Source organism: Oryza sativa, chromosome 4 (genome assembly GCF_034140825.1).
Source record: "Oryza sativa Japonica Group chromosome 4, ASM3414082v1".
NCBI lineage: Eukaryota > Viridiplantae > Streptophyta > Magnoliopsida > Poales > Poaceae > Oryza > Oryza sativa.
Window position 1 is genome coordinate 16,907,978 of NC_089038.1, and position 26,444 is coordinate 16,934,421.

A 26,444-nucleotide genomic window follows, 5' to 3' on the forward strand; every position below is an offset into this window, starting at 1 on the left:
TAGGACCAAAAGTTATAGGTTTCTAGCTTCTTCAAATTCTTAAAAACTAACTACCAACCAACTACTCCCTCCGTCCAAAAAAAAGAATCTAGAACTGTATGTAACATATTTTAGTATGATGAATCTAGACAGAGGTATGTCCAGATTCGTACTATTAGGATATGTTGCATCCAGTACTAGTTTGGTTTTTTATGGGACCGAGGGAGTACTTCTCACCATAGTGTCTGTTTGGTGAGCTTCCTGTAGATGCAACTCTCCTAAAATCCAGCTTGCGGAAGCTCCCCCAAACAATCTAGATTTTCACATATTCTGAGAATATGCAGTTGTACAACTCAAAAAATGAATTAGAAGCCGGAAGCTGGGTAAGCTAGGTTTCTCAGCTTTTCCAGATTCTCACCAGCTGCTTCTCAGAGTCTTAAAACCAAGGTTTACCATTTTGATTTCGAAGTAAAAACTACTCACCGGTTTACCAAAATCTGACAGAAAATCGGTAAAAACCGACGAATTTTAGTCAACACCGTATGAAAACTGGTTAATACCGACCGGTTTTCATCAAACTTTTCACAAACCGAGACCTAGCGGTTTCATGAAAACTGATCGGTTTCATGAAATTCAATCGGTTTTGTCAACCTGTTAAAACTCCTCAAACAGAGTACTTTATGTTTACTTTTCCAACCCATCTCTCTCGTTTTCAACATGCATGCTCTTCAAACTACTTAACGGTGTTTTTTTAAAAAAAAAATTATACAAAAGTTACTTTAAAAATCATATTAATCTATTTTTCAAAGAAAACTTAATACCTAATTAATTTTGCTCCGTTTTGCGTGCGTGGAGTATTTGTTGAGCCTTGCTACCATCTTCAAATCCAACAGTGCCCGGAACGCAGATGCTGAACTGGACGAGAGCCCAACCAGAAGAAGCTCATAAACTCAGCCCCCCGCAGCTACCACCAAAATCGGCACGCATCTTCACCCTCGCGCCCTTCTCCTCCCTCGCCTCGCTCACCCATCACCTCGCTCGCAGCCGAGCTGATCCGGCCGCGGGACGGGGGAGGTGGAGGCCCAGCGTGGCTACGCCGCAGCCCCCCTTCCCTCGCTCCCTCGCTGGGAGCTAAACCCTAGCCGCTGCCGCCGACGCCGCGAGCGCGTTTGCTGGGGGTACGTACGCTCCTCCTATTTCCATGGCTAGAATTTCTATAAAATGTTAGATCTCCGTTGTAGACTTTCTTTTTTTTTAAGTACTGTACTAGTAGTACCAATCTAGGTCTGGACCTCTACCTACGTATCAAAGTCATTTTTCTTTTTTTTATCATTATTATTTAAGATATTCAATGCAATGAAAAATTAAAGAACGATTTTGGTTACTACTTCCTAGTGTTCCCCTTCTTTGCTGCAAGTTATTTTTTTTGCTGGTCAGTAATTAAGTAAAACCCCCGACAGTGTTGGAATGAGAGAGGGCTTTGATTCCCTTTGAGGAAGGACGGGTTATTTTGACTGACACCCCCCCCCCCCTTTCTTTGATTCGATTTGGATGGTGCGGTTTTGCATCGCATGTATGGCCGAGGTAAATCACAAGCGTGTCATGTGTGCTTTGAGCTGCGGTTCGCTATCAGATTATTAGGGAGACAACTAATTGAACCCGATGATTTCTATACTCTCCTTTTATACATCTAATTGCAGCCATATATCTGATTTTTTTTCCTTTGAAAGCACACACGGCATCGAAGATTTTGAGCTTTGGATAAATATATCAACCTCTTCTTTTTTTGTTTGATAACATGTGCACGTTTTATGTTTAAAGAATTCATGCAAGCATGCTTTTACTCTAGTAGAATAGTAACACTGTTGCGATGAATATAAGTAACCTCTTTTTGCTGTATGACTTGCATGCAGGTCTACTTGATCGCGATTCCAGCCAAGAGTAACTAGGATAGTTTTCATGGGCTGAGAAAACAAATCTCTAGATGTAATCTCAACCTGGCTTTGCTTTCGTGATTGGTCTGGAGAGTGTGCACGACTCAAGTGTCCTCAGAATAGTTTGTGGAAGGCAACTACTTGGAGCTGCTTTCATGGGAAACATTGTTAACACTGTAAACAAGTTCTCGGGCAACAATGCTGATGGTGTTCCCTTCCGGAGGTGCTCTTACTTGCCAAATAGTACTTGTGACGAGAATGGTAGTTCAGTGACCAGAAAATCTGCTTCTGCTACAAATGGCAGTATTAATGGACATGGTACCTTGTATAAGGATGTGGGTAATGAGGAAATGCACTTGGCTACAGACAGTACTTCTAAACCAGGGTGTCGTGGTGATACTAATCACTGTACTAACAAAGAAAGAGAAACTCGGAATGTAATTGTCCACACCGACTCAAGACAAAATGGGGATGCTACTAATTCTGACAATGCTGTTTTAATTTGCAATCAGACGGCTGGTCATATGTCCTATGGTTTGGATGGGGAAAGTAATAGAAGTTCTGGAAGCTTAGCGGCTGTGGTTTCTGAAGTTCTTGTTAGTAAAGCACCACTTGAAAAGAGATGTCGTACTAACCTTCAGGAAACTGGAGATTTGGAAAATACTCCAAATGCACATGTGAGCAAAAGGTCGAGACTGCACAGGGTTTCTCCTGCAAACAGTCTGTTTGATCGTGAGGCTTGTGATGACTTAATTGATAGTGCTCATAATTTAGATTGTAGTCGCACTCCTAATGCTTCAGTGCATGATGAAACGGTACCAAATGAAGATAAAACACCTTGTACTTCTTTAGATGTGAGAGGTTGTGAAGGTACCCCTAGAGCTTCCTTGAAGAGACGAGTGAACAAGAAAAGAACTAAACGGGAAGCATCATATCCAACGACACCACTAAATGGAAATACCGGAGCTTTAGTTGTAAGTGTAATTTTATTTTCAGGGTACCTTACTTATTATGTTAAGGACTTAAAAGTGTTAACATGTCTACTGTTGTTGTTTACAAGTGATTTTTTTCTTCTACCATTGCTGAAACCTTTAATGGCTTTTTACCACTAAAACAAGGACCTTATCTCATTTTCTTTTCTTCTTTCCATATAAATACCAAGAAAATCACGGTTTTATTAATTGCTTCTCTAGAAATTTACGTAAAAGCAGGTTGCACATGTGTTTAAAGAGGCACACTCGTAGGTGTGTGCATGTTGTGTGTGTGTGTGTATCTTCCTTGTAATCACATAAGGTGGGTATATAGTTCTCAAGGGTGGCAAAAGAAATTACACAAACTAAGATATTTTAAAGCTTGAAACTGCATAGTGTGACCACATGTTACATGTTTAAACCAGTACTCTATGTATATTGTGGAAATAGCCTCCAATTCATATAGGTATTGCCCGCTCATATTGAATTTGTACAAAAAGTTCTTTTGAAATTCATGTGTTCCAAACTGCCAGCTATGGTAACTTATATGGTTTGGCATTCGCAGAGTATGTTTGAAGTTATTTAAGGCAAACTTTCTTACATTCGAAACTAACGTTTCACAAGGTTCAGTAAGAAGTTGTATTGGCTATGCAACTAATAGATAAAGCCCTAACCAAATGTTTTGATCATATTATTTGCATTATTAAACACATCCTTTGGTTTTCCGAAAGGCAAATGGTATTACTCTGGTTCCTAATTATAATGCCAAAGGCGTTATCAAGGGAGTAGGTAAGTACAAGTTGACACAACATGTTTGTTCTTTTAAGGAAATAGAGGTTGGGGGGGGGGGGGAGTAGGTGGAATGCTCACTCAAGCCATTTAAGGAAGGGGTTCACTCTGTGGTTCTGCAGAAACTTTGTTGCGATCATGCTGTTGTCATTGTAATAAATAGTCACCTGAATAAAAATCAGACATTCAAGCAATCAGCAAGTTGTGCAAATTCTGGTTTTATGTTTTTTTTGTTTTGACACTTTAGGCCTACGTATTGCCTGCAATGAAGTTGCGTATACATTATGAATCCATTTGTCTTTCAATGTATAGTCTCATTTGCATGTGAAATATGTATGCTTCTATTGAGAACTTATTTAATAGTTTGTTGAAATTTGAAGGTGATTGAACCTCCCCTGACTCGTACTAAGGCTAAGGGTAAGGCTTTATCTCTTGCTACACCTGAATCTCTCAAGAGAAGCACTAGATCAGGTGAAGTGTTTGGTCTTTGAATTTTGAATACCGCTTAACCATTTATTCATTTATTCATTTACCAAGAAATGTGTTTATTTTTTTCAGGTCGACTGATAGTTCCACGGTTGGATCCAGGAAGCCAGAAGATTATATATGACATGGTTAGTAATAATATAATTGTTCATTTTTCTTGAAAAGAAAACATAAGCATTCATTTCTGCTGTTACCATAATCAGAAGTTTATGTAGACTCGTGCTATGTAATGTTAAAGTTATCAACTAGCACAAGTATCATAATGTATGTGATCAGCTCTCAAAATTGAAAAATTGTGCTAGCACAAAAGCTGAAGGTTCACCAGGGATGCTGCATAACCTGATGGTTTGAATTGTTTTCACTTGGAACATTATTTCTGTGTACTTCATTGGAGCTGTTTTCACTTGAATTAAATTTACATGCCCATCAAATAGTTCAGCTGAAAATATAGGACTATGATATTAAAACTGCGGCTCATTATGTCTTCAAGAACTGTCATTAGCAGTGCTCACTATTTTCTTTCATTTCAGTGTTGAAACAGGTCTAGTGTATAACTAAAATTATGGGTGTGATAATGATATGCCTAGCAAGTGTATATATCTTACTGAATACACAGCTTTATTCACAGGACGGTTCTATCCTTGCCATAACCAACTTAGAGTCACCCCGGCTTCAAGGTTCGTTCAGAACTTCAGACATTTCACATCCAATTGTCATGCCCATACTTTTCCAGTTTCTTGTGCCTGATGATTTAAGCAAAACCTATTGTCAAGCTATGCCTTCTCGTCTTGCAACAGGGCCTTATTCGGAGCCGCCTCCTAAGAGGAGGAAAACGCCTCGGTGTTCGTCCCCAGGACACAGAAGATTGCTGCCATTCTAATGGTGAACATATGGTGAAAAAGAAATTCTGACACTGTCCACTGGCATGATGATATGGTGTCCAACCCGTTGTGCATCTGTGTGAAAGCTTTTTGTCCTTTTAACCAGCTAAGTAGAGCTAGCTTCTGTAAAATGTATCGTGGGTACACCATGATGTATGTTTCTTTGCTAGGCTTCGAAATGGATGCTTGCTAAAATATGGGCGTAGGTATTTTGCATACAATAGATGGTGTTGACACCCTGTGAACTTTGTAAGGTCACTTCCAGTTGAGAAACTATCCTTCGTGTACCCATATTTCGTGCAATGTCATGCTGGGTTTACCTTAAGTGAAAACCGCTACTGTCGGTTCATCGAAAAGCAGGTGAAAACAGCTCCTGTTGGTTTATCGAAATTGATGACTTCCCAACCAGAATAAAAACCAGCTAAAACAGCTTGGTTTTTATAAACTGACCTATAGTGGTTTCATGAAAAACCAAGCGGTTTTTGCGAAAATCAGTATTGGAGAATGCTACCAGACGATAAGTGCAGGATGAATGGTGGATAATGTTCCCTATAACCCAGGAGTTCTATTTTGCGCACCAACCTTTTATATCTGGAAATCAAGCTATTGTTGTACTGGATGCCTGAAACGTGTACATAATCAGCAGCTGATGTCTCACTCTGAAACTTCTGTAGTAGGTTCACTAAAATGTACTAGCAGTTATATTTTGTAGAACAGTTTTATGTAATGGGTTGTTGACAGTTGGCACCTTAAGCTACTCCCTCAGTCGTAAAAAAAATACATTCCTAGCATCTCAATATGAAATTAGTGGAGATGGAGAAGGACTAAAATACCCTTAATTACTGTAAAAAGTAGTAAGAGGTATCGAGGGGATAAAACTTAGCATCCCAATGTGGAATTAGTGGAGATGGAGAAGGACTAAAATACCCTTAATTACTGTAAAAAGTAGTAAGAGGTATCGAAGGGAAGCTGATTTTTTGTGGGATAAAATTCAAACACTAGAAGTTGAATTTTTTTTAGGACGAACGAACTAATTAGGAATGCCATCATGGGACGAACGAAGTAATTAGGAATGCCATCATGAATCATGAGATGTGGACTCTTGTGATGCCAGCATGGTCGGGTGAACAAAGGTTGTTTCATTAATCTGGAACAAAGTTGTTTCATTAATCTTCCTCATTTTTCATGTGTAATTTTCAAGGGAAATATTAACACAAAGATCTTGTGGGAATCATTTTACTCCATTCAAATTTAGCTTGTTTTACATTAGTAGCTTCATCATTTCGCTTATGCTTATACTTATAAGCCAACTTTTTAATTTTAAAATTTAATTTTGGAGTTGATTTTGTAGTTTTCTTTATCATAGTTTATTTACAACATTTGTTTTTGAATCGCTAAGGACACATATGTAATGCATGATTAACTGAGTTTTAAATATTACAAAATTAAAAAATAGATTTACACTTTAAAAAAATTCCATTTTTCAAGTTCATAATAGTTATACTTAATTAATTTTCGCATCAACCATAATCTCAGCCAAACGGCTGAATCGAACTCAGCCTGAGTTTGCGAGGACAAAACCCAAAAATTGGTAGGATTGACAAAAATGCACTCAAAATTCCAAAATTTTCTTGCCCAGCCTGCTTCTACAAACTTCTAGTATGTCAAAAATACATATCTAGTACATTGACTACAATGTGCACATGACACAAATTCATCGTATCAGCCATTTTTACTCCGCAGATGGAAGGGCTTTTTTCACATCTTTCTCAGAGACAGCACCATAAAAACATAATCTTGTATCTCCTCCTCGAACTTTCTGATCGAGATAGCCCTTGTATAAGTCCCAGAACTCGTTGCTGCATGGTGATGCCAAAAAAAATTAGAACAATGCCAATGGTTGTGCATTTTTTTTTCTTTTTGTGGTTAAAATATTGTTGTCAATATACTACCTGACTTGTGGCAACGTGAATAAGGTAAATGACTTTGCATCTCTCTGCATGTCAAGTACAACTAGTTTCACCCGTGACAGAGATAATGCTTCCATGTCAATTAGCTTCTTGATCCTGAACAGGAAAAAAATTGTGAGATAAAGTTAATAACAGAATAAGCATGCAGTACTACTGCAGGAAGCACGTCATTTTTGCTGATATTTAACAAACAAGGAAGAAACCAGATCACTTTTTGCACTGTCTTGAACATATATTTTTCTCCATTAGGCTCTTCACACTAAAATTAGCTCACTTTCCTAACATCACTAGCAGAAGCATTTACTTTATGCTTACCATAAGACATGAACACCAAATGTTTCTAGATACAATCTAATCATAAAAAATTTCGACTTCAAACAATGATCTAATGTTTCATGTTTTCTCAAGTAAAATGCTGAAAAAGTTAGCATATAATGATGGCATAGTTGACATTTTGATGTGGTTCCAATGACATGCAGAAAGCTCCAAACAAAATGAAGGGTATAAATGACCAAGTTAGAACTGTCATCTAATCTTTCTAGGGTTTTCTTTTGTTGCAGTCATAGTAAAGCTGTAAAGCCCCTTCAGTGGTACTGTCTCTAAGAAGACATGAATGACCTAGCCTGGCTATGGAGTTGAAAGTAACTGAAAATTTCTCTTCTGTTGAACAAAACATGACAAAGATAAAGATAAAATTTCCAAGAGCCACCCTTATTTCACAATAGAAATTTACTCATAAAAGTGAGATATCACATTTCCTCACAACCATAATATGCCAATATGCCTATGGTATCGTGTTGTCACACGAAAGAGATTAGCGAAACACTCCTGTGCAAAGGAGAATGCAGGCAGGGAGATAGATGGATAATAGTATTCAAATTTCGGCTTGATGATCTGAATATGTAACTTTATCAATCCGCTTTTTATTATTTCTGTTGGATGGCAGAGAAAAGCTAAACAAATTTGCTTGAACTGTTATCTGCTTGACATGACTGTTAACAAAGCTTCATCATTCATTCTTCTCTAATTAGTGATTTAGCGTACACTGATATGCTAAAAAAAAATCCATGGAATATAGCTATAAGTAATAAGAGCTAATCATTTATTTTCAACATATCGTGATTTTTCTTGAACATATTAGCTTATTCAGAAGCTGCTTTCAGAAGAATAAAAATATTACAGGTGCAACATAGGAAAATTTGGTTAGTTTATATCCTTTATGTTGTGAATAGGATACATAAAAAAACACTTACTAATACTTCAGACTATAATTTAATGCAAAATTGGTCTTGAATCAGCGATTTATTAAGGCCCCATTGTATGCTCATCAAACATAATAGGAATATGAGACGGGTGGATGCATGAACAGGCAATATCACATACCTGCTTGGTGTACCGCAAGCAATATTAACTCGAGTTTTAAGCAACGCAACCTGCAAAGAAAAATTGGAATTAAGGTAGAAACAAAAACACTAGGAAGCGGTTCCCTTGAAAAAAACACTAGGAAGCTGGAGGCTAAAAGCAAAGAACAACTGAATTTACACAATACAACATTGTCGTCTGCAATTCAGCAGAACTATTACATGACCAAAGCACACAATTATACTAAAAAGTAACAAATATCAAATCAAGAAAAAAATAATGAAGTGCAAAATCAATACAAGAAACCTTATCATTTCAACACAACATGGGCTATGACTTAATTTTCTTCTCTTCCTAACATAGTGATGCATGATCAGTACTCAACTAGAAAAAAGAGGTGAGAAAATGTTGTATGGAGTATATCCTTATATCAACATAGAGTTCCCAAAATTAGTCACTATGTTACACTGCAGAAGCATGATCACTTTTATACTTCCATTAAAACTGCAGAAGCTACACTGTAAGTGAGCATTCCAAACAACAGTGTTGTAGGGCTAGGTCATAAGGCAGCAGCATTATCATTTCAGTCATGGTAGAGAGTGGATGAACTGCAACCTTTGGTTTTGGTATGACTAAACAAAATGCAGTAACCTAATGCCACCCAAAATTTCCAACTGAGACAATACAAACCTGCTCCTCCACTTTCATGTGCTTAGCAAAGAGCTTAATAGGGCGGCACTCTTTAGTAAACATCTTTAAACCCCTGCAAAGTACACACCAACTATCGTGTCAACAGAACATGATCAATTATTTAGAACAAATCAGAATAATTTGGCGATATCGAGATAGACGCAACATCATATCCTGTCAATTCTCTACGGACTCGACATAAGGACACAACACAAAACGATGTGAACCATTCGCAACAAGTTTCTACTACCTAAGAAGCTCCAACGATCTCAGAGCAGCTGAGCAGATAACCAGGAGCGCCGGGCTGCCCGCGTCCACGGCGCCGCCATCGAGCTCCCCCTCACAAAGCTCCTCCTTCCAAGAGGAGCCAAAGGCCCCTTTCACATGGTCACCGAATCCCTCCACGTCCTGGCTCGCCCCCTCCGCGAGCGGCACCATGCATCCCTCTGCAAATCAACAAAGCTGGTAATCATTCATGGCGCCAAGAAGCATCTCTGGACTCTGGTGTGGGTAGGGTTTACCGGAGTAGGCGTCGAGCTCGAGCGGGGAGAGGCGCATCTTGGCGGCGCGCTCGAAGCTGCGGAGGAGGAACTCGAGCTGCCGCGCAGGGGGCATCTCGGCCGACAGGAGGACGCCACCGGCGGCGGCGGCGGAGGCGGATTGGTCCGCCTTGGAGGGCGGCGGCGGTTTCTTCTTCTTCGCCTTCGTGGAGACGGGATTGGTGGGGTTCTTGGCGAGGGTTTTGGTGGGTTTGTGCGGCTTCTTCCGCTTGCGGGTGGCGGCGGCGGGCGGCCGGGGCTCCGCCGGCGACATTCCGGCGTGGGTGGGTTCCGTGGCGGCGGCGGTTCTGTTGTTAGGGTTTTAGGCCCAGCCCCTGCTCGCTGCTCTCGTTAAGGAAAATTCCCCATCGTAATTTGGCGGTTGGACGCTCAAAAATGAATAATTTTAGACTTTCAAAAATAAAAATAATTTTGGGTTTCTTTATTGGAAAAGGAATAAGATTATAGTTCAGCGGTCGACTGAATTACCTCCAAACTAAATATTAGATGTTTTATGCTCTCAATTATTTATATCGGACGAATTACCGCTAACACTGTTATGAGTTGTTTTAACCTAGAGCTTGCACATGGGGCAATTCAATCAACAAAAATAATAACAATAAATTTGTAGGGCCCACCTGTCATCTATTTTCATCTCTCCCTCAATCTCTCCTCTCCACCATCTCTTTCCTACTCTCTCAAGCTCATAATGAGGGGCGGATAGAGGAAGCAAGAGAGGTGTGCCTCGGGATGGGGATGAAGGCCGGTGGTGGAGGCGAGGCGAGGCCCCCTCTCTTTTCATCTCTCGAGCAGTTGGTAATAGGGACGACGGATGGCTAGAGAAAGCAGGGCTTAGGATGAGATTGGCAACCGAGGCTAAGAATTGGGCGGCGGAGGTACCTAGAGGTGAGACGAGGCCCCTCTCTTCGGTCGCTGGGAATGGGGTTGACAGACAACTGTGGAGGTGAGACTTGGTATTAGAGCAATGGCTGGGGTGAGGCGGCCATTGGAGGAGGCGGCTAGAGGCGAGGTTCGGCATGGTTCTAGCGAGTGTGGTGGGTGTGGCAGCGTGGATCTGGGGCGGCACATGATTCTAGATTGTTGCCTCCTTCTATGGCCCCATCAACACCATCCTCATTGATGAGGTTGACAGCGCCACTGACAGCTCTACACCAACCACGTTGACGTCCCTGGCAAAGACCACCCCCGCATGAAGCGTGCCTCCGTCCTGGCTGCTCCCACCTCCACTCGCGACAACAACGGCATTAGAGCTCTGGCGCCTCCAGCATCAGGCGGAGCTACACTTCCACTGCCTCGTCGCCGAGGCTGACAAGGCCTACCATGAGTCTGTGACTTCCACTACACTGCTTGCGTCATCAGCAAGGATCATGTGGTCCTCACCTCCCACCGCTCGTACCCACACTTCACCACCACTACCTCTAGAAATTGTGTGCCTTGTCCTACCCCTCCACATTCAACATTCTCGTCGTCGTCCCGGACCTCCGTGCGGACCTTCCCGGCTTTGCGTCACGGCGGGAGCACAACACGTGTGGATCTAGGGTGGCAACACCGGACAACGCACGCTGGGGAGGGGTATTAGCTTGAGGGAGATAAATGACAGGTGAGTCCATACACTTTATTTTAATCTTCTTTGCTGATTGGATTGCCACGTTGATGTCACGTGTGCAAGCTATTGGTCAAAACCACTAAAAACAATGCTAGGGTAATTTGTCTGGTATGAATAATTGAGGATGTAAAATGTCTGGTATTTGAGTTTATGGGGTAATTTGGTCGATCGTGATAGTTCCATGTGGGTAATTCACTTTTTCCTTCTCTGTTTAATACTTCAACCATCCCAAAATATAAGAACCTAGAACCGGATGAGATATTTTCTAGTACAATAAATTTACAGCTAGGAAATGTCCCATCCAGTTTTAATTTTTTTTATATTTTGGCCCATTCGGTCCTAAGTTTTTATTTATTTATATCTGTCAAAAAGGTATGATGTAACATAAATTCTTCCTCAGCATAGTATAAAAAAGTGATTTTTTTTCTCATAACAATACCACAGTCATCACTGTTCGGCATTTGAGTTGAATTGTCAGCTAAAAATCGCTTCATCTCTTCCAGCAATATCAGATAGCCTTTGCACAATAAGGCTATGTTCGGCAGCCATTTGTTGCCACCTCACCTTCCTTAGTAAATGGCTTTCTAAACTTGTACGCGTGTGTTTTGAAAAAATATTCTATAAGAAAGTTGCTTTAAAAATCATCTTAATACATTTTTTAAAAAAATAGCTAATATTTAATTAATATTATACTAATGAGTTGCTCCGTTTTACACGCGTGAGGTATCCTATATACTTATATAGTTCATCCCCACTAAGTGTAATTCATCTAGTTTTCCCAACATCATCCACCAAACACAACCTAAGTACCAATACCAACTTTACATGACCCTTCATATTTATCAATGGGAGGAGGAGGGATTGAGCGTGGCTGTAGCCGAGAGAGCATAAGGAGGTTAACCCGGAGTAAGTTGTAACACACAACTTCGCATCTTATAAGAGGAGAGCACTCACATAAACCAAATGGTTGGGGAGACATGACTTAAACCTCCTCTGTAATGCATATGAGGTCTTGATCTTGTTTTCTATGTGATTGCTTAGGGTTCTCATAGTGGTGGAAGTGTATTGACCGTGAATACACGGGAGAGTATATCCACATCCTCATCATATGATGATGAGGAAGTGGTGTTTAGGGTTAATTCCGTAGCTGCAGGAGAGGATGACAACTGGGATCTCATCGGTAGGTTACATGTATTTTTATAATCTTTAATCACTATCTATAGTTTGATGGACTATATAAAGTTGGGCAACTTGAAATGGTAATGTAGAAACTACCATTATGAAATTACACAAGTATCAACTTCTCTCCTTGGCTAGATTTAGAACAACTATAAGCATTTTTTTTATCATAATTAACACGTAGAGCTACGTAAGATGATGTGTTGAGCACTTGAGCTAGATGCAGAAGAAAAACCTTTTCCAATATTTCGTGGTACTAGCCCTTTACATTTCAGGCATAGACAAATTATTTTTTGTTTTATTAAGAGCAAGTCTAATAGAGCCGCCCACTCCTTACTCCAATTTCTTATACATCATCTTTACACAATTGTAGAGACACCTCATACAATCAATGGGGCTATAGTACTATACATTACATAGGGATTATTTTATTCTAAATAGGCTACATATCTATCCTAGCTATCTTCTCCTTCATCAGCTTGTGCAAGAAACCGGTCGTGGCACCAACGATTGCCCTATGTCTTTCCAACCAAAGAGATCGAAGACTTGCTGCAAAAAGTTAGATCAAAATATCATGATGAATGCTTTGCCGAGGAAGATTGTATGGAAGCAACGATACAAAGGACAAGCAACTGCTTCAAAGTGAAGCTCCATCACCATGGCTCGTAGAGCCCCACTAGATCTAAACATCTTTTTTTATGCAATGGCTAGCTATGACTGATGTTGCTGCCCGCGATAAACATAAACGACGGAACTACGAGCATCATCACCACTCGAGACAAACCTGACTTAAAGGAGATGGCTACGAGCCAAACACCGCTGCCTCCCGTGGCAAACATGAATGAGGCGACCACTAACGCTGCCGCCGACGAACCGGAGATCAGCGATGTCAAAGACATCGAGCACTCCTTTTCGCTGCCTTTTTTCTCTACTATTATCCACTCATGGTGCCATTTTGCCCATCTTCTTGTAGTTCATGTGCAGTTCCGGTGATAAGTTAATCACCAGTTTGTGTTCTCTCACCTCCTCTCTTCCCTTCAGTGCATCGTTCGAGTCGATCTACGTATAACCATTGTCGTCAATCCTTACCGTTCTATTGTACATGCTATAGAAGAGATGCCATTTTCAATAATAATTTTCTTGAAAGGGAATAAGACTCCGAGATAAAAGAAAAAAAATCAGATTATCAATTAGGTACTACTTCCGTCCTAAATTACTTGTCGCTTTGAGTTTTTTTTAACGTTTAATTATTCGTCTTATTAAAAAAATTATGAAATTATTATTTATTTTGTTTATGACTTGCTTTACTATCAAAATTATTTTAAGTATAATTTATCTTTTTTATATTAGTACTAATTTTTTAAATAATAAGATGAATGGTTAAACGTTGTAAACAATAAGTCAAAGCGACCACTAATTTGTCACATAAGTGGTAGCCCCTGAAGCAACGGGCGGCAAGGCAAAGTGCCCTAGCTTGTTGGACCGACCGACCGAGTGACCTGAACCTGTTCGCGGTCGCACCCGAGAATCACCGACCGACCCACCTTATCACTCGTCCTCCTCCTCGACCCAAAAAAAGCCCAAAACCCAAATCCCCACGGCCTCCACTCCCCCTCTCCTCCTCCGCCGCCGCCGCTGCAGAAGATGATGAACTCAAGTAAAATGGGGACGATTAGAATCATTAGTTACCATGCATTCATACTAGATTGTTTGCCAAATTAATTATTCAGTGTTCTCCATAACACAATCAATCCATGTGTGCTGTATTCTGGTATTTCTCTAATTGGTTTCTGAATGAATTTTATCACTTGCATTAATGAACACATACATCCATCAATCCATGCATGCTTGTTTTCCCCCAAAAATCGTTCAGGATTTGTATTTGGACTTGAAATTTGTGCGGAATCTTGCATGGAAAATGCAGGTAGTACATCAGCTGTTGAATCTGTCACAAACCTTCAGGCAAGAACACCACCCTCTCCCAAATCCGGTGGCGCCTGAGACCGGGGGCGCTGGCACTAAAGCTGGCAAGCGCGGCGGCGGCGGCGGCGCGAAGCCGCCGGCGACGAAGAAGAGGAGAAGCAAGCACGGGTTCCTGGGTGTCCACCAGCGCACGTACGGGCGTGCGGTGGTCGGCCGAGATCCGGGACAATGTGATCAAGGGGTCCCGCTTGTGGATCGGCACGTTCGACGTGGCGCTGGAGGGTGTCAGGCGTCACCGACGATTTTCGGCAAAATCTATAGCAAAACTACTTATTTATATGTTATAACATCATGATCTAAGTATAATTAGCATACTATAACATTGATAGACATGTTACGACACCAACGAATCGATTTTCTTGATCCGCCACTGGTTGGAGACCGCGCTCGCCTATGACGCCGTCTCGCGCAGGCTCTACGGCCTCAACGCCAAGGCCAACTTCGCCGCCCGCGAAGACCTCCCTCCGCTGCCGCTGGCGCCGGCACCCGTGGTGATGCCCTATGCAGCTCCACCAAAGCGGCCAAAGAAATGCAACACCGCCATGGCGCCGCCGCAAGCCGTGGATACTCCGGCGACGGCAGCAGGTGGCGTGGAGTTGACAAGCCTACTATATATGCAGCGTGGCGGCGCAGGCGTAGGAGGTAAGCGACGTATGGGTGGGAGTTCATCCAGGAGCTCCTCCTCCTCCTCGGCGGCAGCGTTCCGCCGCTGGACTACCCCAACGGCCATGAGCTCGTCGGTGCCGATCTCTGGAGCTTCTCAAGTTTTGATCGACCAATTATAAGGTACGTACGTGTAAGCATGAGTTCATCACTGACTCACTGATCGATGCTAAATTATCTAAGCATGCAGATTAGTGAGTAAATTGCACCCACGGTACAACAACTTAGCATGTGGGTGTAATATAGTGCAAGAACTTGAGAATTGAACGTTCGAGTGCAACAACTTGATAAGTGGGTGTGTTTTAGTACAAGAACTTGACTATTTAGTATTTTGGTGCATCAACTTAGTTAAGCATATGCTAGGTGAGTTTCTCTCACAATGTCAATATACCATTAAATAGCAATCCTACATATGTTACCTTATAATATTGAATTTAATCTTTTAGAATTATACTGCACATCAATTACCTTTATGAATTATTGTTTTCTTCACCTTTCCAAATCTCAACTGAAATATAATAATTTCTACATTCAGTTTAATTGACTTTCAGTTATTAGTTATTAGGATAAAAATATAAATATGCTTACATACATATCCACACTAGTATAATGTTAAAATAAGTACTTAAAAATTGAATATGTATAAAAAAATGCTCCAAATAATTAAGTTGTCGCATAACTTCTGAACTTATTGTATCAAAATCATACATATCTAGCAACTTATTGCATTTATGCGATCACTTATAAAGTTGTTGTACTAAATTGCATATATCTTCCAAGTTGTTGCACTAGAGCACTCATTCTTAAGTTCTTACACTAAATTGCACCCACCTGCCAAGTTAATACACCGTGGGTGCAATTTACTCCAGATTAGTAATTAGCCTACTAGTATGAGATATTAGTTACTTAATTAATTAGTGGCATATGTATGCAGATTATATTAAGTGTGTACGTGTGCCTCTGCTAGTTGGTAGTAGTATCTTGCTTTCGTAATATATGATTCCTGGTTGGATCGATCGTACTATCACCGGTGCATGCTAGCGCCAAATATATGGATTATGAACCTCTCTTCTTGTATATTATATAAATGCTTGTAGTATTATTAACTCATGTGATGTCTTGTGAAGAATTTGATTGCTGGAGGCCTTTTTGTTCCTTACCCCAGGCAATGGCCGTCTGGCCGTTTACGTTGTGTATGGAAAAAAATGCTTTATTCTAATATACTGATCTGCAATCGTTTTACACGCTCGCGAAAAAAAAAGATTATTGGAGGCCTATTTCAAGTCATCACGTTAGATATATAATTTTATCATGCTTGAAAATAAAAGGGTGAATAGTCAATACGGTCCCTAAAGTTTCGCTTTGGGCTCAATTTAGTACTCGATGTTTCAAATCGTCCGAACAAGTCCTCCAAATTAATCATTTGGGTTAATATAGTCCTTGGACCCAAAAAAGTGCCACGTGAGCACGCCAAGTCATCCTTGCATGCAACGGTATGAATAAAATGACCATTCTACCCTTATATACCATATAGAAAAGAAAGAAAAGACAAAAAAAAAATAGGCCAGCCCAAGCCTAGCATTGTTATGGATGGGTGGCCAACAAAGGAATTACACGATCCATGCTTGGCTACAACAATCATAAGTGACAATTCTAAAACGATCATACACATGTGAAACATTTATCTTCTTTTTGTTTTCTTTTATATATGGTATATAAAGGTAGAATGGTCCATTTCATTCATACCTCTGCATGCGAGGATGATTTGGCGTGCTCACGTGGCACTTTTTGTGGGTCCAAGGACTATATTAACTCAAATGATTAATTTGAAGGACTTGTTTGGACTATTTGAAATCTCAAGGACTAGACTGAGCCTGAAGCGAAACTTCAGGGACCATATTAGCTATTCACCGAAAATAAAACTTAGGTATCAAATAGTTTCCCTAATCCGTTAGTCACTAGGTATTTCAAGGTATCAAATAAAATTTAGGTATCTCGTTGTACTTTTCTAATATCCGTAAAATTTCTCCGTCACATATCACATATGTATGATGGAAAAACAGAAGGGATACCATATGATGCTTGGCAAGTTAATTAATACAGAGAAGCACGGTAAAAATGGGCATTAGTAGCTGACCTTATTGTATCTTCATCGTCTGATCTAAGATGGATGGTCCAGGTGATCAACCGCTACAGTGTTCTGGCATATATACTAGTAAAAATTGTAAAATTAGAAAGCTAGGTAACATTTCCATATTTTTTTCTAGAAATGAAAGAGGGCCATATGCATGTGTTTTCTCTGCAAAAGCTAGTGCAGGTAGAAAGCTCACAGCTTGTCGTGAAAACAGAGATCAGTTGATCAGGATCTATAGTTCAGCTGAAAGAAGAAGTTCAGACAGACAGAATTTACCAGGCGGCAACATGCCAACAATGTTTCTGTTTACTAGGGTTATCTAATCGTGGACATTAGAGCTATCATCCATAATCACACAACGTGTTATCACCCAAAAATCACTAAATACAAACTATATACTCCCTCCGTTTCTAAATATTTAACGCCGTTGACTTTTTAAAATATGTTTGACCGTTCATCTTATTAAAAAATTTTAAGTAATTATTAATTCTTTTCCTATCATTTGATTCATTATTAAATATACTTATATATATACATATAGTTTTACATATTTCACAAAAGTTTTTAAATAAGATGAACGGTCACACATATGCTAAAAAGTCAACGGTGTTAAATATTTAGAAACGAAGGGAGTATTAGGGAGCGGTTGAGCGCGCCAAATAGTGTAGTGCTATTAAAACAACAGTCTTTTGCACATGTAAGAGCAGAGGATCTGATACGTAAAAAAAAGAACCGGCTCATCTTCAATTAGAAATGTATCGTGCACATAATATATAGATGACCTTGTTTCGATTCATATGCATGCATGAGGATTAATATGGTTTTGTTTGGTTTGAAGCCTAACCATGTCGCACTAAAATAATGCTATTAAAAGAGATGTTTAATTGGTAAACCATATGCAACAATGGTCCTTGGCATATGTAAGAGCAGAGGATCTGCTCTGTTGCAAAAATGCTCATCTTCTGTTGCGAATGTATGAAATAGACTCTGTCACGAATGCATGAGCATTAATATAGTTTATTTGGTTTCACTACTGGAGAAGTGATCTTTGCTGGGTAGGGGCACCGGAGCTCCGTTGCCAGTGGCGCTGCCTCCGTCCAGATCTGACAAGGAGGACCACGGGCAGCGTCTATGGCGACGACGGCGGTGAAAGAGATCCATGTCATCGCCACCGTGTCACCCCTCCACCCAACCGAGTGCCGCCACTGGCATTCCCTTCCGTAGCTCGAGCTCAGCCGATGGAGGAGCAACTCGTCTTGCTGATGAAGGAGGCGTCGGGCCTTGAGCTCCGCCACTGTCAGCCCCGAGCTTCATCGCTGTCGCGCATCTTGTCTCTCTACCGGGAGAGAGGAAGAAAAGAGATAAAAGGGGAAGAAGTAAAAGTGACATTTCACTGGTGGAATTAGACGCAGGTTGACAAAAAAATGGACGTGAGTGATATTGTTTCAATTTTCCCAAATTCCAATAGCATGTAACCAATATCGTAAATAGTAGTAACATTTTTCTAATATACCAAATTTACAGTGGTACGATTAAATTAACCAAAGAATCATTGGGTACTAGCGACTAGCATCGGGCGGCAAGGCAAACTGCCCTAGCTGGTTTGACCGACCGAGGTACCCACCTTATCACTCGTCCTCCTCCTCGACCAAAAAAAGCCCAAAACCCAAATCCCCACGGCCTCCACGGCCTCCACTCCCCCTCCCCCTCCGCCGCCGCCGCCGCCGCCGCCCATCCCCGCCCGCATCCGCATCCACATCCGCATCCTTCCCCCACCTCGATCCCCGCCCTCCACTTAGCCCTAGAACCCACTCTGCCCGCCGCCCCGGCGAAACCCTAGCAGCCTCGTCCGGGCGGGGCGGGGGGTGGGGGTGGGGGAGGGGAGAAGCATCGGGGGCCCTCCGGCGAGGAGGAGAAAACCAGCTTCGGGGAGGTGAGCGAAGGAGAGGGGAGGCAAGATGAGGATCATGATAAAGGGCGGGGTGTGGAAGAACACGGAGGACGAGATCCTCAAGGCCGCCGTGATGAAGTACGGCAAGAACCAGTGGGCGCGCATCTCGTCCCTCCTCGTCCGCAAGTCCGCCAAGCAGTGCAAGGCCCGCTGGTACGAGTGGCTCGACCCCTCCATCAAGAAGGTATGTGCATATCCCACTCCCCCTCGTGATCTGTCTGCTCTGTTAGAGCTGCATTTCTTGCTCACTGATTTAGATTTAGCGCATGAATGAGTTTTTCACATGAGATGTTACAGCGTGATTAGGGGAAAAAATGTTGTTTAATGTGGTATACTGTTTGCATTCTTCGTTGTATTTTAGACCTTAAGATGGATGTTATAGTAAATTGTCCGTGAGATCAGCAATGTCGAGACAAAATTAGATTTAGATTTAGCGCATGAATGACTTCTTGACATGAGATGTTACAGCCTCAATAGGGGAAAAATTGTTGTTTAATGTGGTATATACTGTTTGCATTCTTCGTTGTATTTAGACCTTATAAGATGGATGTTATAGTGAATTGTCCATGAGATCTTATTCAATAAAACATGGTTTCCTGCATTTCAAAATCTAGTTGGATGTTTCTGTAACGACATGCCGTCACCATGTTCCCTGATCTGTCAGCCTGTTTGGTCCTGAGCCGCGTGGTTCGAGCTGCATTTTTTGCTCACTGATTTAGCGCATGAGTTAGTTCTTGACATGGGATGTTACCTTAGGGGAAAAAAATGTTGTTTGATATAGTATACTGTTTGCATTCTTTGCTGTATTTAAAAAAAATGTTGCCACTCGCTACAAGTTATTTCTGGAGCATGGAAGTTAAGACTTTAGAGTAGAAAATTCTGTTGTGTTTAAGAAATCTTATTCAAGTAGAAATTTATCAGGTCCTAGAACCTTTCCATGTTTGGTGAACTTAGGAATTTCATCACCCGCCACCTCATGATTTGTGGTTCTGTAAAAATACTATTCTATATCTCACTTCCCTCTGAGCACAGGGCCCATACTAGCAGTGGGTCACATTCCACTGCACCAGAACTTTTGAGTGAATTAGAACTGAACACTTCGCAGTAAATGATCTTTCGTCAAATTAGTTCAAACTCACATATACAGATTTCATGATTACATTTGGAATCACAAATTCAGGACCCACTTTAGACATTATGGGACTATGACTCTGAGGACGTAGGCTTTGTATATTAACAATTCCTACATGATTAAAAAGAAAAGTAACAATAGTATTAGTATCTTTCTGTTAAACAATAATCTGGGTCATATTAGTAGTGTGGTTTAGAACTGTTCTTTACATGTATATTAATTTTCTCAGTTTGCAACACATGCTAATATGCTGCTTAAAAAGTAAAAGAAGGGTTGCTTACTAGACGTGGGTTTTATTTTATCTGGCTATATATCTTGTTTAGATATTTCCCAGTATTTTTGTCTACTTTACTGAAATGTACTCAATAGTTTTGGACCAATATATAAAATATTATCAACATATTCCTTCCATTCCTCTAGTTATGTTCTCCTCATGCCATATTGCTGCAAGCATACACTGCTTTTGAAGGGCTGATGGTGTGTCTATTGGTGGTAAATTTACCATATGGAACTAATGCTTAATACAACTATCTCTTTGTGAATGCCAGAACGATGGCACATTTAAACCATGCTGCTACATCATTATGTTGCCAATTGACACTGCAATTATGAAAATTCTCTGATGTTAAACCCTCAACACTCTGTGATTTGATTGAAATAAGTGCTTTTGGACGTGTTGTATCTTGTTTGCCATTCTATGAACCTAAATTGTTCAAATTATTGTATAGCATTTGGTATGCCCTTTTTGCTCAGTCTGGATAATTTCGTCTCATGATATGTCATTAACAATATATCGCATTTATTTCAATTATTGGTTCTATTTGAGCATAACCAATTGCACTTGCAGATTTGTCACACCAACTATTATTCTCTCATTTTATTTTCTGTGCTAACTCTTTTTTGTTGATGGCAGACTGAATGGACAAGGGAAGAGGATGAGAAGTTACTGCATCTTGCTAAACTCATGCCTACGCAGTGGAGGACAATTGCACCTATTGTTGGTCGAACACCATCTCAGTGCCTTGAGCGTTATGAGAAACTTCTTGATGCTGCCTGTGCAAAGGATGAGAATTATGAGCCTAATGATGATCCAAGGAAGTTACGGCCTGGTGAGATTGACCCGAACCCCGAGTCAAAACCTGCACGTCCTGATCCTGTTGATATGGATGAAGATGAAAAGGAGATGCTTTCTGAGGCAAGGGCTCGCTTAGCTAACACCAGGGGTAAAAAGGCAAAGCGGAAGGCAAGAGAGAAACAACTTGAAGAGGCAAGGCGACTTGCCTCACTGCAGAAAAGGAGAGAATTAAAGGCGGCTGGTATTGATACACGGCAGAGGAAGAGAAAGAGAAAGGGTATCGATTATAATGCTGAGATTCCTTTTGAAAAGAGGCCGCCTCCAGGTTTTTATGATACTGTTGGTGAGGACAGGCCACTTGAGCATGTACAGTTCCCAACCACTATTGAGGAGCTTGAAGGTAAGAGAAGAGTAGACATAGAGGCACAATTAAGAAAACAAGACATTGCCAGGAACAAGATTCTCCAGAGGCAGGATGCTCCTGCTGCAATTATGCAGGCAAATAGACTCAACGATCCAGAAGCTGTCACAAAGAGGTCCAAATTAATGCTTCCACCACCCCAAATCTCTGATCATGAGCTAGAAGAGATAGCAAAGATGGGTAATGCTGGTGATCCTTCTTTAGTTGAGGAACTTGGCGAAGGTAGTACTGCCACAAGAGCATTGCTTTCTAGTTATTCCCAAACTCCAAGACTTGGAATGACACCATTGCGGACGCCACAACGAACTCCAGCTGGGAAGGGTGATGCTATTATGATGGAGGCAGAAAATCTAGCGCGTCTAAGGGAGTCTCAGACCCCTCTTTTAGGAGGGGATAACCCGGAGCTTCACCCATCAGATTTCTCTGGTGTTACACCACGTAAGAAGGAAATGCAGACTCCAAATCCAATGGCAACACCTTTGGCAAGCCCTGGCCCTGGTGCTACTCCAAGAATTGGAATGACACCCTCCAGAGATGGAAGTTCTTTTGGTTTAACTCCAAAAAGTACTCCTTTCCGAGATGAGCTTCGCATAAATGAAGAGGTGGATATGCAAGATACTGCTAAACTTGAGCTTCGTAGGCAAGCTGAATTGAGAAAAAGCCTACGATCTGGGTTTGCTTCTATTCCACAGCCTAAGAATGAGTACCAGATAGTTATGCCACCTATCACGGAGGAGGAGAAGGAAGAAGCTGAAGAGAAAATTGAGGATATGTCAGACAGGCTTGCACGAGAGAGGGCTGAGGAACAAGCAAGGCAGGAAGCCTTGCTCAGAAAGAGATCCAAAGTTTTGCAGAGGAGCTTGCCAAGGCCACCGGCAGCTTCTATAGAAATTCTCCGACAAACTCTAATTAAGGGTGGTGAAAGCAGAAGCAGGAGCACCTTCGTGCCTCCTACATCACTTGAACAAGCTGACGAACTAATAAATGAGGAGCTTCTTCGGCTCCTTGAGCATGATAATGCTAAATATCCTCTAGATGAGAAAACTCAAAAGGATAAAAAGAAAGGAAGCAAGCGCCAGGCGAATGGGACTCCTTCTGTACCTGAGATTGAAGATTTTGATGAAGACGAATTAAAAGAGGTAGGTTTTCTTCCCCTCTTATTATATTAGTATTTTAGCAATGAGACATGCCTATTTTAATCTGTTAACATCTATTTCAAGTGACTGATAGACTCTACTCATGAATGCAAATTTTGTTGGATTAGTTATAACTTGAAATCCTGTAGTAATAACTTGAAATCCTGTGTGTGCAAGATTGATCAATGTTTATCTCTCACTGAACACATATAACATGTGCCTTAAAGCATCAATCCTAAATAATTTATGACTTCATGTAGCAACTTTTGTATTCTTACTCTTTGATTCTCAAGCAGCCAAAGTTTGAATTATCCTAATGGCATCAAATGTTCTCTGGAGGATAACTTGAATTAATGCTAACTTTATATGTTATACTGGAAAGATACCATGTAGCTGTGGGATCCATAGGATCATGTGCTTAGTTTTAAGAACGTAATGTTTGATCTGATTAGCACTATAAAGATATAACCATGTGCTTGGCATTGCAGGATCATGAATCTGTTTACATGTAGTACCCTTTTGGATACTTTGTATTTTGGTCTTTGGATAGTCAGAACAAAAAACTTCATTCCATAAAAAATTGCAATGCCTTATTTACGGTGCATCCTTTGGTTATTGAATGGCTCAGCCATTGTCTCCTTGGTATCATTGTTTGATGCAGTAGATGGCTAGAACATATGAGCTCATTTCACGTACTCAGCTTTGATGGGAACATGTTTCACAATGAATTGCCCATGTCGTTAATGATTCCCATAGTGACCCCAACAAAAGATCATGTCTTGTGTGGTGAGATGTGAAATTGCATCACATCATTGTGAAAATTTAATTGACAGTATGAAATCCGTGTTATGCCATTGTGAGAATTTCATCTGCATCAACTAGCAATCACATTGATAGCAAAGGTGATCTAGCTTACATGGGGCCTTCATTGTCAGTAGAGTAATGGGGTGGCATCATTTTATATTGGAAGACAATGCACATATAAATTTCCTTAGCATATAATCTCTGGACAGGGCACAGAGAGCTGAAGGTAACGCTTTCAAGTTTCAAGCCAATCTCCCAGACAATTTAAACGGAGATATTTTGTAGAGATGGACCTAGAAGCTATATTCTCTCATCTAGTCATTTCCATACATTGTCTGTGAAGTTATTTCTGTACATAACCTGTAGATTTTCATCAAGAACCTTCCATTTCGCATCTATTTTTTGTTTCTAGTCAGTTTGGCATATGGTCTATTTTCTGGGTTTCTTGGATTCTTTTGAACAGTACTTATATTAATGCTATACACAATCCGCATGCTGTAGCCAGTATTCAATTTTCTCAGGAGTTACTCAGGTTTTAGTGTACTACATCATACGCGATATATGGTCGGTTTTTAGTTGTCTCCATGGTTAGTTTATTGTATTGATAGTAAATGTGATATTGCTTGATGCTTACCGTGAAAAAAGCTACGATACTACCATAGTAATTGGGATCATCTGCAAGATATGACTTCATATTATTTCCAGTCTTGTGCCCCTAATTTATTTATGTAATGGTGCAAGTTAATCCATATTGCGTCATTTATTTGTTCACAGGCCAATTCTATGCTTGAGGAGGAGGTTCAATACCTTCGTGTCGCCATGGGACATGAAAGTGAATCTTTGGAAGATTTTGTGAAAGCACATGATGCATGCCAAGAGGACCTTATGTTTTTTCCAAATAACAACAGCTATGGTCTTGCCAGCGTTGCTGGAAATTCTGATAAGATAGCTGCTTTGCAATATGAGTTTGAAATTGTGAAGAAGAGAATGGATGATGAAGCTAAGAAGGCTTCGCGGCTTGAGCAGAAAATCAAGCTTCTGACACAAGGATACCAGGTAGGCTTGGGATGATGCACCATAAGCATTGCAACATGTCTATATTAGCATTACCGATAACATGGCTTCATTACTCTTTTATCTATCTCCCATTTTGTTGTATTGAGAATGCAGTGTTTGAAATTTCATCCCAAGGCTAAAACACAAATGTTGTGTTTGCTTTTACCTGCCATTTAACATTTCCTACTAAACAGTGTCTTTTTCACTTGATACTGATTTTGTTCTCTGATTGCATGTTAATTCTTACTTTTTATGACCTTTTGTTATGCTGATGTCGAACATACCATTTGATTTTTTAGGTACGAGCTGGTAAACTCTGGTCACAGGTTCAAGATACATTCAAGCAGATGGACACTTCAGCAACAGAGCTTGAATGCTTTCAAGAGCTGCAGAAGCAGGAACAGATGGCTGCATCTTATCGTATAAGAAATTTGACTGAAGAAGTAAACAAACAGAAAGCATTAGAACGGACTCTCCAAAGCCGCTATGGTGATCTGTTAACTAGTTACAAGAGGATCCAAGAGCAGCTTGAGGAGCATAAGAGGCAACTGATGATACAGGAGGAAATGGAAGCACAGAAGCGTGCTCAGGAGGAGGAGGAAATGGAAGCACAGAAGCGTACGCAGGCAGAGGAAGAAAAAGAAGCGGCGAAAGCTGAAGAGGAAGCAAGAAAGATGGATAGGGCTGCTGATGAAGAAGCGGCAGGAAGCAAACAAGTCAATGAGGATCAGATGGATGTTGACAACTCTAATGCTGATGGTGATGAATTCGTAGGTCCGATTCCCCCAGGACCAGGTACTCAAGGTGACGACAATGTGGTGGCGGTCGAAGAGAACTCTAGCTCGCAGAGCGGTGATACTGCTACCACGGAAGATGGATCTTGTGGCATGATCGACGCATCAAAATCAGGAGGTCAGGATCACATCGACAGCAAGGATGAACTTCCCACTGTTGGTGCCAGTCTAGATGATGGAAGTGCTGCTGCATCTTCTGATCAAGATGTCTCAACTGAGGTGAATGCCACTGTCCCTGAATAGAATGTCATTTCTTGTACTTCATCTTCGAGGGCGGCACAGAGAAAGCTAAGAGGGACGGATACCTTGAGAGAAAAAAAAGAAGAGGCAAATTGAATGTCCAAAGCTGTGCACTGAATTTTTATTCGCTGCTTGATTGTTAGTGAACGACAAAATGCGGGACTAAGCTTGTTGTACAATGTTAATTTTGTCAATTCCCATTGAGGACTCTCAGCTCTTAGAATTGCTACGAAAGAATGTTAGTTCGATGTACTATCTGAGAAATTGAACTTGAAAAAAGAAAAAAGAAACAATGCCGATAGATGTGAGATCTCTAATTATTTCTGCAAAGATCATTAGGTCTAGACGTCTGTCCTATCTTATATAGTTTATGCCCTTAATGTCCCACTTAATGTAGTTAAATGTGACTTTGCTACCATAGTATACATCCTCCTTCCAACTGCTGTGTGAGACGAAGTGAGACCGACTTTCCCGTTTAGTTTATGTAGGGGGTGAACTAACAAGTATATGATATGAGACAAATGGATTTCAGATTTCTTGAAGAGGAGTTGGTGCCTCCAAAATAGGGGCTTTGGGAGTCGAGGAACTATTCAAGGAACAAAGTCCTCCTTGCATCCGAGTTGAGTGGGACAGAAGATAGTGGCATAG

At 40.9% G+C, this 26,444-nt stretch overlaps 3 protein-coding genes across 4 annotated transcripts; 2 read left to right on the forward strand and 1 right to left on the reverse strand.

Annotated features, from left to right (window-relative positions):
- Positions 1-891: 891 nt before the first annotated feature.
- Positions 892-5,331, forward strand: LOC4335540 (uncharacterized). 2 transcript variants are annotated; one of them, XM_015781746.3, is made up of 6 exons: positions 892-1,157; positions 1,893-2,887; positions 4,054-4,144; positions 4,232-4,287; positions 4,776-4,836; positions 4,957-5,331. In XM_015781746.3, exons 2-6 carry the CDS (start codon positions 2,069-2,071, stop codon positions 5,037-5,039), a joined length of 1,110 nt encoding a protein of 369 aa, XP_015637232.1. In that variant the 5' UTR covers positions 892-1,157; positions 1,893-2,068; the 3' UTR covers positions 5,040-5,331. The 2 variants fall into 2 exon arrangements, with proteins under 2 accessions (XP_015637232.1, XP_015637233.1); XM_015781747.3 differs by having other exon boundaries at positions 4,788-4,836.
- A 1,316-nt stretch (positions 5,332-6,647) lies between these two features.
- LOC4335541 (uncharacterized) lies at positions 6,648-9,954 on the reverse strand. The gene is made up of 6 exons (XM_015778702.3): positions 9,584-9,954; positions 9,313-9,508; positions 9,063-9,135; positions 8,394-8,443; positions 6,993-7,106; positions 6,648-6,899 (listed from the first exon to the last, which is right to left on the reverse strand). The coding sequence occupies exons 1-6, from the start codon at positions 9,873-9,875 to the stop codon at positions 6,773-6,775; spliced, it is 852 nt and encodes a 283-aa protein (XP_015634188.1). The 5' UTR covers positions 9,876-9,954; the 3' UTR covers positions 6,648-6,772.
- An 8,851-nt stretch (positions 9,955-18,805) lies between these two features.
- On the forward strand, positions 18,806-26,097 carry LOC4335542 (cell division cycle 5-like protein). The gene is made up of 4 exons (XM_015780804.2): positions 18,806-19,322; positions 21,184-22,905; positions 24,481-24,762; positions 25,062-26,097. Exons 1-4 carry the CDS (start codon positions 19,146-19,148, stop codon positions 25,797-25,799), a joined length of 2,919 nt encoding a protein of 972 aa, XP_015636290.1. The 5' UTR covers positions 18,806-19,145; the 3' UTR covers positions 25,800-26,097.
- Positions 26,098-26,444: the final 347 nt, after the last annotated feature.

What these genes read in the sequence shown, in the direction of transcription:
- LOC4335541 (XM_015778702.3), bottom strand. Translation starts at nt 9,875, where the DNA reads ATGTCGCCGGCGGAGCCCCGGCCGCCCGCCGCCGCCACCCGCAAGCGG. An exon ending in CGAGCTCGACGCCTACTCCG is followed by an intron (nt 9,509 to 9,583) that starts GTAAACCCTACC and finishes GTTGATTTGCAG; the next exon opens with AGGGATGCATGGTGCCGCTC. An exon ending in GCTTGCGGTACACCAAGCAG is followed by an intron (nt 7,107 to 8,393) that starts GTATGTGATATT and finishes TTTCCTGTTCAG; the next exon opens with GATCAAGAAGCTAATTGACA.
- LOC4335542 (XM_015780804.2), top strand. Translation starts at nt 19,146, where the DNA reads ATGAGGATCATGATAAAGGGCGGGGTGTGGAAGAACACGGAGGACGAG. An exon ending in TCGACCCCTCCATCAAGAAG is followed by an intron (nt 19,323 to 21,183) that starts GTATGTGCATAT and finishes TGTTGATGGCAG; the next exon opens with ACTGAATGGACAAGGGAAGA. An exon ending in TTCTGACACAAGGATACCAG is followed by an intron (nt 24,763 to 25,061) that starts GTAGGCTTGGGA and finishes TTGATTTTTTAG; the next exon opens with GTACGAGCTGGTAAACTCTG.
- LOC4335540 (XM_015781746.3), top strand. Translation starts at nt 2,069, where the DNA reads ATGGGAAACATTGTTAACACTGTAAACAAGTTCTCGGGCAACAATGCT. An exon ending in GAAATACCGGAGCTTTAGTT is followed by an intron (nt 2,888 to 4,053) that starts GTAAGTGTAATT and finishes TGAAATTTGAAG; the next exon opens with GTGATTGAACCTCCCCTGAC. An exon ending in CAAGAGAAGCACTAGATCAG is followed by an intron (nt 4,145 to 4,231) that starts GTGAAGTGTTTG and finishes TATTTTTTTCAG; the next exon opens with GTCGACTGATAGTTCCACGG.